The sequence below is a fragment of the Schistosoma mansoni genome, chromosome 1, assembly GCF_000237925.1.
Source record: "Schistosoma mansoni strain Puerto Rico chromosome 1, complete genome".
In the NCBI taxonomy this organism is placed as follows: domain Eukaryota; kingdom Metazoa; phylum Platyhelminthes; class Trematoda; order Strigeidida; family Schistosomatidae; genus Schistosoma; species Schistosoma mansoni.
In genome coordinates, this window is record NC_031495.1 from 47,640,580 (window position 1) to 47,654,898 (window position 14,319).

Genomic DNA, 14,319 nt, shown 5'->3' on the forward strand with positions numbered 1-14,319 from the left:
ACGGAATTAAATAAGTCAAATACGAGAATGGATTTCGAATACATATATTATGTATACTAATTGATTTGAACATGAAATCAGAGGAATGAAGCGAACAGAAGAGAGCGAAGCGAAAATAATACGCATTGCAGATGGCGGGTAAGTCAACTTCATTTAATCAAGTGTTAACCAAAATAGTCAGATAAAAAAAGGTTACAGACATGTGATGGGTAAGAAGTGTACACACACATAAGCTCATATAAAAAGTCAGGGTTGACAAGTTAATAATTAACAAGGTCAAAACGTCACTCAAGATGGATAGGTAAATTGGCTTGTCCAGAAGCTTCGATAAGGTATATGGGCTTAACATATCAACCGACACTACAAAATATGCCACATTGAAATTACAAGGAACCTGTCGGTTAATGTACCATAGAAGCCTAGTCAAGGGCAAATCTGTTCTGTGAATACCAGGGTTACCGAAGTCGTCTAGTACCAGGCTTCAGCCATTCCTAATCCAGAGCTGTTTTAGTACAGGATCAACAATTTAGTAGGTCTAACCTTCCATATTCATCTCCTCATTATTATCTTGATAACTTCAAAACACACGACCCTAAAAATTCTGTCAAGATTTTATATAAATTATTCCTGGTCTGCAAAATTTTCAAGACCTGACTTCCGAACTAACCAGTCAGTTTACTGTAGTCTTTTCTATCTACATTTTCGTCCTATCCCAATGAAATACTATGTCTTATGTTGTTTTTCCTGCTTCTAATCATTAATTAACAGATTTCCTTAGACCGAATGCGGAATAATCTCAAGTGGTTTACCGAAGAATCTAAGGTCAGATACATTCGATCTTTATCCGTAAGTATTTACCACCCTGGTATATCCACTCCTTATGTTTTATAAACGATGGAATTCTTGATTTTGTGATAATTTTACTACTACAACACACATAGTAGTAAGCGGTAGAAACTCAGGATTTCTTTAGGAATATTGAAACCGAATAATGGTTTTGGTCGAAAACAGTATTTTAACTAAACGATGGAGATGGAATACCTACTTTTAAGAGTATCGAGATACTTAGTGGTTAATAAATATTAACTTATCAAGTCATTGTTTGTTTGAATTTGAGTGGAAATAAAGTGTAAACACTCACATTGACAAAAAATATGATTGGGAACAACAGGATAGTTTTATAACTCCATGAAATGCAAAATTGGTATAGAAACAAGGAACTACACAATCAGGCAAGTTAAAATTCATCTGATATTCAAAGTGTTATGTCAACAATTGTGAGAAATGAAACAAAACGAGTGTACATTATCTAGAAACTGTTGTGAAATAATCTACATTAGTAGGAGAACAAATTAGTTGGAAACTTCAAAAACATGAAAGTGGGATAACTGAGAGTCCACATACTATCCCAGCAACAAGAAAGGCACCAGACCAGTTGATATGTTCAGCCAATAGAGCAAATGGATAACCAGCCAAGATAGCACCAACTGAAATATATTGATAGAAATCTTGATTTAAGAATGTATTTAATACATTGATGTTGTCCACTGATAAATGTAATCCTGTAGGGTTACATTAAGTGGCGCATGATAAAATATAGAACTGGTAATAAATTATTGAAAAATATAAAATAATTAAGTCCACAAAGTAGAATAACGCTTTAGAAAAATCATCTGTTAGTTCAATTAATCTGTCCAACTACTATCAGGAAAACTAGAAATAAATCAAATGACAGTCAACATTCAAGACATGACTAATTTCCCACAACATTTCTGAAGAACTTCTTGAATATTAAACAACTAATTTAAGTGAGGGCTTCGTCAAGATAACCTAATGTAAAGTTAATTTTTAATCATAAACTGATATTAGCAAAGAAATAGTTGAGAACCATTGAGCCCTGAACAACAACTTCATCTTAGTTTGGAGTTCCTAAGTAGAATAAACACACAACAAAACAAGAGATTGTGTGTAGGGAATTTATCAAGGGAATATATGAGTCCTAAGAAGTTCATTTTTATTAGATGGAAAACTTTTCTTATATGAGAACCTTTGGTTTAAAGTGAAAAAGCTTGCTCTAATATCTGAGGAATTACTATTCCACCATACATACGAACAGAGTTTAGTTTACATTAATTTGCTAATCCTGCATCAGTGGGCCTCAACATACACAACGGAAAAAACAAGATCATCAAATACAACATGGAGAACACCAACCAAATCACACTTGACGGAGAAGCTATTGAACAGGTGCAATCTTTCACGTATCTATCGGGGTAGCATCATTAATGAACAAAGAGGATCTGATGTATATATAAAAACAACGAATAGCAAAGGACAGCATTCCTACGGTTGAAGAACATATGGAACTTAAAACAACTGTCGACTAATTTCAAAATGAGAATCATCAATACGAACGTCAAGACATTTCTAATGTACGGAGCTGAAACTTCAAGAACTACCACAGCAATCATCACAAAGGTACAAGTACTTACAAACAATTGTTTACGTAAGATACTGAATATCTGTTGGTCGGATACCATCAGCAACAATCTACTGTGGAAGAGAACAAACCAACTTCCAGCTGAGGAGGAAATCAGGAAGAGACCTTGGAGGTGGATAAGACATAAATTGACGAAATCCTCAAACTGCATCATGAAGAAAGCCCTAACTTGGAATTCTGAAGGGAAACGGAAAAGAGGAGGACCAAAGAACACACTAAGCCAGGAACTGGAAGCAGACATGAAAAGGACAAATAGCGACTGGAAAGAATTGCCAAGGACAGAGTTCGATGGAAAATGCTGGTGGGTGGCCTATGCTTCTACACGAGGGATAACAGTCGTAAATAGGTAAGTAATTTGCTCATGTGATTGAATTACAAATTAAAATAAAAACCCTAGTGTAATCAGTGATTTGAGGTGATTTTGAGTACTGTTAAATGTGTGTGGGTGATAGCCTGTTCCTGGTTGCCTGTAAAGTGAACATATAATTAGTAACGTGAAGTAACTATTTTCAAATCGATCATATTTGAAACAGAAGAAATATACTTCAGGTGATTTTGAATAATAAAAAAAGATATTGCTAGAGAAATCAACACAGTTCCTATTGATTCCTGTACTTTCCAAAGGCAAATAAATAACCAAAAGAAGGAATGGGCATTAGATTAATTGTAAAAGCGTTTAATATTCAACTGAAAAGTCGCTGATTGAATTCTCAATTATTCTACTTCCGTTTAAGTGGTTAGATTCAAAACTATTAGGTAAATGCTTGAAAAAACATTTACCAAAGATTTGTTTTTTTCTTGACTTGCATGGTTGATTCACATCTAAAGAAATTATTTAAAAATAATCACTCACAATTCGCAGTCAAAGCACTCAACGCATGTGCAGTACCGCTAAAAGCAGGTGGAGCAAGTTCAACAGCTAGAACACCACATAAAGCAATTGCCCCGATAACAGTAATACCAAGTGTTAAGCTGATAATGAGGAGTATAGTCTAAAGCAAAAATGTTAAAGAGAAAATTTAATCACATTATCTAATGGTTTTCATAAATGAATAAACTTCGATAAATATGTTCATAAATGCCGCGAATTGTTCAATTCGAGCAATCTTCCACTGATCTTGGGCTCACTGATGGGTAAACTTAACAGGACTTCCCGGAGTTGTATATATATATATATATATATATATATATATATGATCTTAAACAATAGAATTTTATCGAAGATAAAAGATTTGTAAGAAAAAAAACATATTTATCGAAAACTTGACTTATTTTACTCTTTCTTAGAATGTAGAGAAATAATTTTATCATGAATAATAAGAATCTACTAATCGAATAACGAGAAAAGGTAAGTGCTTTTGTATCAAGTTCTACAATTATGAAGACAAAAATATAGATTAGTTGTGGAATAGTATTGAAAATAACATTATTTTTGTTACTAGGCAAGTAGTCACTAACGAATTTATAAAGATAACAATGCTATTTTCCAAAAATACTGAAATTAATTTAAGAATTAATTGTAGAATACAATTTTGTAGACCATTCATCATCATCATTAGTCAATGAAAATGAGGCTAGACTATCAAGTTGCCATGCTTATCGACTAAGTATTGAGTTGTCATCTATGGTTAACTAACAAGAAGTAAATTGATAACTTTGTGCTTAAAGAAAATGACTTTCAGTCATTGAATTGCAGGTTCAAGCATTGCTGTCCTCACATTATTGCTCGAACAACTGATTGGTATTATATGGATTCATATAAAATGTCTCTATTAGAAGGAAGCAAAAAGTATAACTCGGTAATTCAACTATAATTGTCAGTTCAGGTAGTTTAAACCACTGATTTTGTAAATTAATTAAATTACTGGTTAATTAATATTGACCACTAACAGTTTAATGCACTCAAATTCAGTTATTGGTAGGATATTTAAAACTGATATATATTACACTGTACATTTTGATAAGTGTTTGATGCAACTATAAATCTTCATCTATTACGTTGTATTTTTCTTCGAATCGAGCCACATTAGTTTTGTTCTGTGGTATTAATTAGTAGATAGCTGTTTATTCGGGAGTTGTAACGGCTAGTCATACTGTAGTGAACGAGAACAACAGGAGGGACAACCAAATGTATTTGGATACAAAATTACGGAACGTCTTAGTATAATCTGAGAACCATAAAATAAATACTTCATTTTCAAAATGTCAGTCAATCTTCTTAGACTTGATTTTTTCTTTGTTTCTATGCCAATAATTCTCTGTTCCCGTTCTCTTCTTCTAGATCTACTTAACCTTCAGCTGTCAAGTATTCCCCTTTCGAATGATGACACATACTACTTATATCTGTCGATATCAGTAGCACACACCACAATACCAGTAGCCATATCGGCATTTTGTCAATATCATGGATTGGATGAAGTAAGACATTGACATCGTCAGATTCTGGCTCAGTGGTCTAGGGGTTAAGCGTTCGCGTGCAAGATCAAAGGTCCTGGGTTCGATTCCCGTGAGCGGAGTCGTGGAAGTAGACTGGTGAGGATTCCCATGCTAAGAAGAAACGGCCGTCCATTGCTTTCTGGTTTTCAAAAGTGGTTTAACATCGATCGGCTCATGATTTCATTGAAACTCAACAATCTCCACAACCCTATACTGATGATTTTGATAAGTCCTAACAGTCTTAAAGTCAAATACATCAATGAAACTGCACTTGATGAATTATGCATGATACTTTTCTATACTACGAACATGAGTATAAGGAAAAGGAACAAAAAATTAAATTCACACTTACTAAAGAAGCATTATGGTTGGTAATCCAACTCAGACACATTAATGTACCACTAGCAATTAACATTTGTATAATTATCAATAGGATCCGACGTCTAGGCCATGAAGAAATTCTCTAAGGCCAAAACACAACACAGTATGTGGATCAATAAGGTGATAAACAGATTAAAGAACAAAAATCAACTACGAAATTGAATGTTGAATTGAACATGATTGACATATTACACTTATTAACTAGATTTTCAATACACATATTTTATTATTTCAAATTTTGTCCAAAATGCTCATTTGGAAGTAACCTAGAAACCTTATCTTTTCGGAAAGCATAAACTTAAGTTTATCATCATTGTTAGTTAGCAACTTGTATCAACCTGATTATGTTTATCAATTGACTACCTTTCTGTACTACTTTTCGGAACATGCTATTATCATTATATAATTAAACATAAAATAAGTAATCATTAACAACATATCAATTCACAATACATTTAGAGAGAACAGGAGTTTATTAATTGTTTAGCGAAAAAATAATACAAATAGATGTTTAATACGAAGTTTGTTGGCGGTGAATAATTTTGCAATAGATATGATACTGTTGAGGAAAAATAAGAGAACGATGATAGTGACTGACAATTTATTGAGTCGCACTAAACGATTGATCGAATAAGCATTCCGGATATTGTCATCTGACTTACATAATATAATTTAGTCTTATTTGATTAACTTAATGTGGTAATGTGAAATACATGATGTCATCATTTTCCACGACATGTGGCGCTGGAAGAAGTGTGATTATGCTAGGTAATATCCATGGGTCCTCAAATCAAGGTATGAAAATAATTCGTCAAGTCATCGGTTACTGATTTATTTGACAGAGTTCAGAACGCCTAACGAGGATTGATAAGATCAAAGAATTATAAGCTTAAAAGAGCTCATAATTAGTTAGTGGGACAAAAAAGAGGTCTTAAATATCTTTTAGAATTTTCAGCCTATTCAGTCTAATAGAGACAGAAAAACTGTTTAAGCCAAGTTGAAAATACATGATACACATAGTGTCGAGAGAATGGTGACTTTTCAAATCATTTTATTTGTAATCATATGGTAGTGTAGGATGAACAAATGCATATGATATAACAAAGTTATACTGAACACTTATGTAAGTGCTAAAAGGAAAAAACTTGTGTAGAACCAAAACCCAATCCACATTTAAACATTGATTACAACGTAAACCACTTATTATGACGGAAAGTATAGATTTTATTAGTTAGGAATCAACGAATATTATTTTGAAATGTCTCAATATTCTGTACTGATGGTATACGCATATGTATAGAGTGCATGAATAACTAACTGAACAAGATAGTCGACTGGATTTAAGGTTTCCCAATTTAATTCAACAGGTATAACTTTAGCAGTTGCCAACTATTTTACTTATAAAAGAGAAATGTTATGAGAAACGGTATCCCGTTATATATAAAATCTGATTTATGTTGAGATGTATTACAGTATTTACGGTCACAGTCACAGACAAGTAGAGATCAAAAGGATTTATTGTATTAAGTCACACCTCTAGCGGAAGCAAAAAAATATGAATAGTAGTAATAATATGTTGAAACATAAAGTACTGACTTTAGTTAACTGTTTACTTTTTTTGAAAACATATTCACACACCTCACTTTAACTTAGTTTTGTTGGGACAAAGGGTCAATGAATTCTGGGCTATTGAATTTCTCCTTCAATATATGTAACAGATATTGATCTTCATTTGACGATAACACTATGAAAGTAATACTTAAGTCAACCAAAATGTATTTAAGAAAGATGGAGATAGTCCTTTAGTAAATAAATCCAATGACTTGGAAATATTTTACAATGGAGGTTGTCATGGAAACAACATGAGAGCTGAAAAACAAACAATTTATGACGTAAAGCCATTTAATAAAAGATACCTGTATATCAGATGAGCACATGTTGGTGCATAGAAAAGTCCTCGATGAGGTTGTAAATATCATGTTACTGAGTTGGTTTATCAGTAGTAATTAGAAATTAAAGCTAGTATGTGACAGTCGAGATATTATTTGAGTTCAGATAAGAACAGGAGTTATAAGAATAGTGAAATGTTTTTGAACAGATCTTATGTAACAGCTTCTACGGGTCCTAATTGTTTCATAATTCTTCATTTCAATATCGTACAGAGTTTTTCACTATGGTGAGGAATAAGAGAAACAAAACAACTTAATTTCGTTGAGTGAAAATAAAGAAGATTCAATGAAGAAAGTTTTCTTTTCGACGAAATCATGGAGTATAGGTTGAATGTGATGGAGCGACCAAATGAGCTTTATTGAGATTAAACCCAAGGTAATATAAGCATATATTATAAACTGATAAATCCCATTGTGAAGCTTCAACGAATGAGGTGGTTGAGAATTATATCGTATACGTACTCTCGATGGTCTATTTAGGCAATATGTTAACGAGAGAAGGAATAGATTGAAAAATAAGTTATAGTCGACCAGACCAAGATATGACATCAACTGAGGAAGTTATTGACTGCTCGTATGAGTTGTGTAGAAAAGTGCAGGCTCACTAGTTGACATCTAATGAGACAACTATAACAAGCAGTTGGAAATTTTGAGTGACATCAGTTCACAGTCAGATATATACTCCAGTTACCTCTAAATTATGAATTTTGATATTATCTTCAGTCAGTCAGTCAGTCAGCTACAACGTAGGACCAGGCACATTTATGCATCGGTCCAAGTTGCCATACTTCGTTAGCACAACAAGATGAACACCGGATTCATAGAAGTAATTAATTTAGTGGTGGTAGTATATAAAGAAAGGTTGTATATAAGGATATAGTATAGGGAGGAAGAAAGTTATGAAGCAATTTTAATCTCAAGGTTTAAGGGAAGATAAAGAGTGTATACACCGACGCCATTGTGATCGATTCTGAGCCACGTCACCTAGAGTCTCCAACCATTGGTTACGACAGTCACGCGGACCCCAACCAAGTAGTCTGCATCTGCCAACATGGCTCAGACTAGAAGTTAGTGACTTCAAGCACTGATGCCACGTTTTGGTTTGGCCGCCCCTAACTTTCTTCCAACCATACCCTACACTAGTCAGCATAGCGCGTCGTGGTAATCGGTGTTCAGGCATACGTAACACGTGGCCCAACCATCTCAGTCGATGAAGATTCATGACCTCATCAACTGATTTACCATCATTCCCTAATACCCTGTGTCTAACCTCACTATTACTTACCCGATGATCCCAGCAGATGCGAGCAATATTTCTAAGACATCTGTGGCATCTTCTACTCTTTATTGCCATGTTTCACAGCCGTAAAGTAGAACAGAGCGAACTGCTGCGCAGTATACTCGTCCCTTAATTGATAGACAGATATCTCGTCTTCGCCATAGGTAACGTAAGTTGGCAAAAGCCAAACGAGCTTTTTGAATCCGTGCTGAGATTTCGTCAGACACCAACCCATTAGGGCTGATCAGACTTCCAAGATAAGTGAAGTTGTCGACGTGTTTCACTACTTCACTCCCTGTCCTTAGTTCAGGTGTTGACGTATGTCAGTCCTGGAGTAACAATTTACATTTGGATGGGGAGAAACGCATCCCAAACATCCTGGCATTATTACTCAGTTCTAACAGAAGACTACATTTTGTCAGCGTCTTCACCAAACAGGACTATGTCATCTGCGTATTTTAAGTCGATTAGTGGACCCCCTAGTAGGAGATCGATTCCTGAAAATTCAGTCGACGAGTGTTATTTCCAGCAATAGGTCTTTAACGAAGTTAAACGAAAATGGGGATACTGAACAGCCTTGACGGACACCACTTGAGGTTGTAAAATCAGATGACAGTTCGCCATAAGCTCTCCCTCGATTAGTAGTGTTCGAGTGAAGCGCCTTCACAAGGTTTGTGTACATCCAAAGTAAACCTTTCAATGACAGACACTGCCACAGAACCTCTCGGTCTACAGAGTCGAATGCTGTTTTCAAGTAAAAAAAAAACTATCATTGTCGGACGCCGATAAACATGTCTGTGCTCTAAAACCTGACGAATAGTGAATATGTGGTTGATGCAGCCACGACCAGGTCTGAAGCCAGCCTGATTTTCTCGTGTTTGCAGTTCATGAGTCTTAGTTAGGCGCCCGATAATTATTGAGGTAAGTATTTTAGATGCTATGTTAGTCAGACTAATCCCTCTATGGTTATCACAGGATGATTTTGGCCCCTTCTTATATATTGGGACAATCAGAGATTGTGACCAGTCAGATGGGATCACGTCCGTACAAAGGGGCACTAAATATATATGCGCCACACAATAACAATGAGAATGTGAAGAGGTAGAGAATGTAAGGTACGTATAGGAAAAAGGGGAACAATAACAAACAGAAATTGGTGTATGAAACTGAAATAATAATAATGATATGAGAGGCAGTTCAGTTATTAAAAGTACAAGCAGAAAGAATTCTTTCAGTTAAAGAAGATACATTAAATTTAATGAAGAAAATAAAAGAAAGTTACAGCGGGATCGCCGCTGGCTTCTATCCTGAGCCATGTCTGATAACGTCTCTAGCCACCAACTCTAGGAACTCAAACAGGGAGTCGTGAAGGATCAACAAGAGTCAGTCCCGCACATCTTTCTTTCACACTACGATACCATGTCATACACTGACCACTTCTACTATTTTTCCCATCGGTCTCAGCGTCGGCATATAATACACAACGTGAAATTCTCTAGGACGACATTCTTAGGATATGTCCAAGACATCGACGTCGATGTTTCGAGATAGTGACACTATCTGAATTATCGCCACTGTGCCCAAACACACGATGTCGAACCTCTGTATAACTAACATGGTGTTGCCACTGGATATCAGCAATCCTTCAGAGACAACGACGATCAAACACAGAGTCGTTTAGCATCTTCAACTCAGAGAAGCCACATTTCACAAACATAGAGCGAAACTGCTCTTACCGACGCGTTGTAGATCCCACCTTTTACAGCCAGACTAACATCACGAAGGCACCAAAGATGGTCCAGATTGGCATACGTCTCTCTGGCTTTCACTATACGTGAATCGATCTCATCACTAGCATTTACGCAGCTACCCAGATACACGAACTGCTTGACTACTTCTATCTGCTCACTAACCAGAGTGAGTGTAGGATTATGGTCTTACCAGACTTGTAATAGCATTTCGCACTTTGAAGGTGCAAAGTATACACCGTACCTACGGACACTGATTGCCAACTGATTAAGTGTGGATTGCATGGCCTGAATATCATCGCACAGTAGGACAATATCATCCGCATACTCAATGTCGAAACGTCTTTCTCCAGGTAACAGATCCACATCACCATTACCTGCAACCATCAGAGCTATTCCCAGAACGTCATCAATGGCAAAGTTGAAGAGGGATGGTGAGATTATACAACCCTGTCTAACTCCACTGCTTGAATGGAACAGTGGAGAGAGCTGGTTATATGCCCTCATTCTGCCTGGGGTGCTTGAATATAGAACTTTCAAGATATTGATAAACTTCCCAGGCACATCCTTCTTCAATAGACAATCCCAGAGAACAGTCCTGTCCAACAAATCGAAGACAGCCCTAATGTCAAGAAACACTACGATTGTTGGCATGTGATAAGTATGACAGTTTTCTAAAATTTGGCGGGGGATGAAGATATTATCAATACGTACTCGACCAAAAAGAAAATCAACCTACTCCTCTCGAGTCAATCTTTCTTGAATTTTGAACAAACTGCGAAGTATGTTGGAGGCCAATAGTTTGGACGCAATCGAAAGTAGACTTGTCCCCCGACAGTTGTTGCAGAAACGACATGAACCCTTTTTAAGGATAGTAACAACTATCGACTCACTCCATGAGTTATATACCAGGGAAAAAGTAAGTACTGATAACTTACGGGACCTCTTATTAGACTATTATTCTATTTATATTCCTATGGTATAACTATTCAGTAACTAGATTATCTATGTTTATATTCATCCTATTACAAGCTTCATTCTGACCTATTGATTATTATTATATGATTTATTGTTCCTAAATTATACTCGGTTTATTGAATACTGTCTCTCACGCTTACAGCCTCATTTGGCTTGATTTTGTACAAATATTATTTTCTATTTTATGGTGTGGTGTGGTCTGCCTGTTTGGTATATAGACAAAGTATGTTTGAAATAAACGACTCGCATTACAGCAGCTGCTATTGGTGTTTTGGACTCAAGAGGACGGGTTAGGCGGATAAGGACCAATAAGGACGCTAGATTACTCATACTAATCGAACGTCATTGTCACAGTGTGAAGGTCGTAGAAGGCGTATTCTATTGGTGGATAATTTACGCGAATTACGTCCTTGTTAAATTCGCAAGGTCATAACAAATCAGCGACGACCTTGATCAAGTCATAACAATTGGCTACAGCCTAGGTCAAAAACATAACAAATTGGCGACGGGGATTCTGGCAAAAGAAATACAACAGTCGGTGACGTCATTTTGGATTTAAATAATCCATAATAATTGCCGGTGTTCTTTTTCTTGGATTTATTATTATTCGCATTAAAAAAAAGTCAATTTCTCTAGAACAGCTACAGTTAATATTGCAGCAGCAGCAGCAACAGATGTTAGCTTGTCAACAACAACTCCTGGAAGCACTTTTGGGGAAAATGTCTATTCAGCAAGATATTCCAGAACATAAAAGCATAGAGTCATATCTTAATCCAATTCCGGAATTTATTTTCGATGCAGACAGCGGTCACACTTTTGAAGCATGGTTTGGCAGAATTGAAGATATTTTCCGAGTAGAATTTGCTGCTATGGAGGACGCAAAGAAAGTCCGGTCGCTCTTACAGAAACTTGGTCCTAACGAGCATCAGAAGTATAAAAACCATATCCTGCCTAAACATCCACGAGAGATTAGTTTCGATGAAACTGTTAACATTTTAAATAAAATGTTTTGTGAACAGATGTCTCTATTTCGTATCCGGTATAATTGTCTACAACTGACTAGAGAAGCTGATGAGGATTATACTACGTATGCCGGAAGAGTAAATTTACAAGCGGAACGATTTAAATTAAATGTGTTAACCAGTGATCAATTTAAATGCTTATTATTTATTTCTGGTCTGAATTCTCCCAGCGATGCTGATGTTCGCATGAAGTTATTATCTCGTATGGAACATGACGAAGAAATGACGCTACAAACTGTTACTGGTGAGTGTCAACGATTAATAAACTTGAAACAGGATTCGGCTATGTTAGAAACCAAAAGTGCTGCACCATCTAATCATTCTGTCCATGCTGTTAAGACGAGCCAACGACAAAAAAGTGCCAAAAGTTATCAATATCACACAAAAATTCCTAAACCTTCAACGAAATGTTGGTATTGTGGCGCATGGCACTTCTCAAGATTTTGCAGATTTAGAAATCATAGATGCACGGTGTGCAATAAACTTGGTCATAAAGAATCAGTTTGCCGGACTAGAGAAAATTTGAGATCAAAGCAGACGAAGCGTCCTCACCAGTTTCAAAACAAATATATTAACAGTATATATTCTACACGGGCTCTAAGTATGGCAGATAAAAGAAGGTATGTGGAATTAGTGGTTAATGGTGTTCATGTCCGATTACAATTAGATACAGCCTCAGATATCACATTGATCTCTAAACGAACATGGAATTTAATTGGTTGTCCACAAGTATTACCTACTGAGCATACTGCACGAAATGCATCTGGAGATATTTTAAAGCTTGTTGGAATTATAAAATGCTCTGTTAAATTTCGAGATAACTACTTCACAGGGAATTGCTATTTAACGAACAGGCATGACTTAGACCTTATTGGAATAGATTGGATAGATAAACTAAACCTATGGGACGTACCATTGAGTGAAATATGCATGATGAAGTGCACAAATAGTCCTAGAGATCTACCCATGGTTCATGTAACTAAGAAAGCCATAACGATAGAGGACCTCTTGCAGAAACACAAGAAGTTGTTCCAGAATAAATTGGGATGCTGTACCATTGGAAAGGCAAAGTTATATTTACGACAGGATGTAAAACCTGTTTTTTGTCCAAAACGCCAAGTCCCGTATGCAGCCACCGATAAAGTTGACAAGGAATTAGATCGATTAGAGAAACTGGGTGTTATACAACCGGTTAATTATTCAGCATGGGCAGCACCAATAGTAGTAGTGCAGAAAGCAAACGGAACTATTCGCTTGTGTGCAGACTTTTCAACAGGATTAAACGATGCTTTACAAAATCATTCATATCCACTTCCCTTGCCAGAAGATTTATTTATTAAACTAAACGGTGGACGTTACTTTTCCAAACTTGATTTATCTGAAGCTTATTTACAAGTAGAAGTTGACGAAGATTCGAGGGAGCTATTAACCATTAATACCCACCGTGGACTTTATCAGTTTAGTCGATTACCGTTTGGCGTAAAACCAGCTCCAGCAATTTTCCAACAGATAATGGATACCATGTTGTCTAAACTTGAAGGTGTGGCAGTTTATTTGGACGATATTATAGTTGTCGCCTCTTCTGCTCACGAACTGATGAGCCGGTTAGACGTAGTGCTCCATAGAATATCGCAAGCCGGTTTTCAATTACAAAAAGAAAAGTGTCAATTTATGCTGGATTCTGTTAAACATCTCGGATATATATTTGATAAAGATGGTCGCCGGCCAGATCCGGATAATATAAATGCCATCAAAAATATGCCCACACCAACTGATGTTACAACTCTCCGTTCATTCTTGGGGATGATTGGATATTATAGTATGTTCGTACCCCAGATGTATAAATTGACACCCGTTAAATCAACTTTTGATGGCTAATGCAACATGGCACTGGACAAAAGAATGCCAACATTCTTTCGACGAAATAAAAAGGATTTTATCTTCTAAACTATTGCTGACTCATTACAATCCTAAGCTTGAAATAATTGTAGCCGCTGATGCTTCCAACTATGGAATTGGGGCTGTT

The 14,319-nt window shown here is 36.0% G+C and overlaps 1 protein-coding gene and 1 non-coding gene across 2 annotated transcripts in view; one reads left to right on the forward strand and one right to left on the reverse strand.

Moving 5' to 3' along the window:
* Smp_090870 (putative protein transport protein Sec13) overlaps nt 1-14,319 on the reverse strand; it is a gene marked incomplete at its 5' end in the record, with an annotated part of 72,714 nt that overhangs the window by 41,595 nt on the left and 16,800 nt on the right. Inside the window, 3 exons of the mRNA XM_018794644.1 lie at nt 1,405-1,487; nt 3,354-3,492; nt 5,289-5,399. Coding sequence (XP_018649035.1) covers nt 1,405-1,487; nt 3,354-3,492; nt 5,289-5,399 — 333 coding nt within the window. The remainder of the gene's footprint in view (nt 1-1,404; nt 1,488-3,353; nt 3,493-5,288; nt 5,400-14,319) is intronic.
* Nucleotides 4,945-5,018, forward strand: Smp_tRNA_01478_Pseudo_GCA.1.1. Its single transcript has one exon. It is a non-coding gene (tRNA).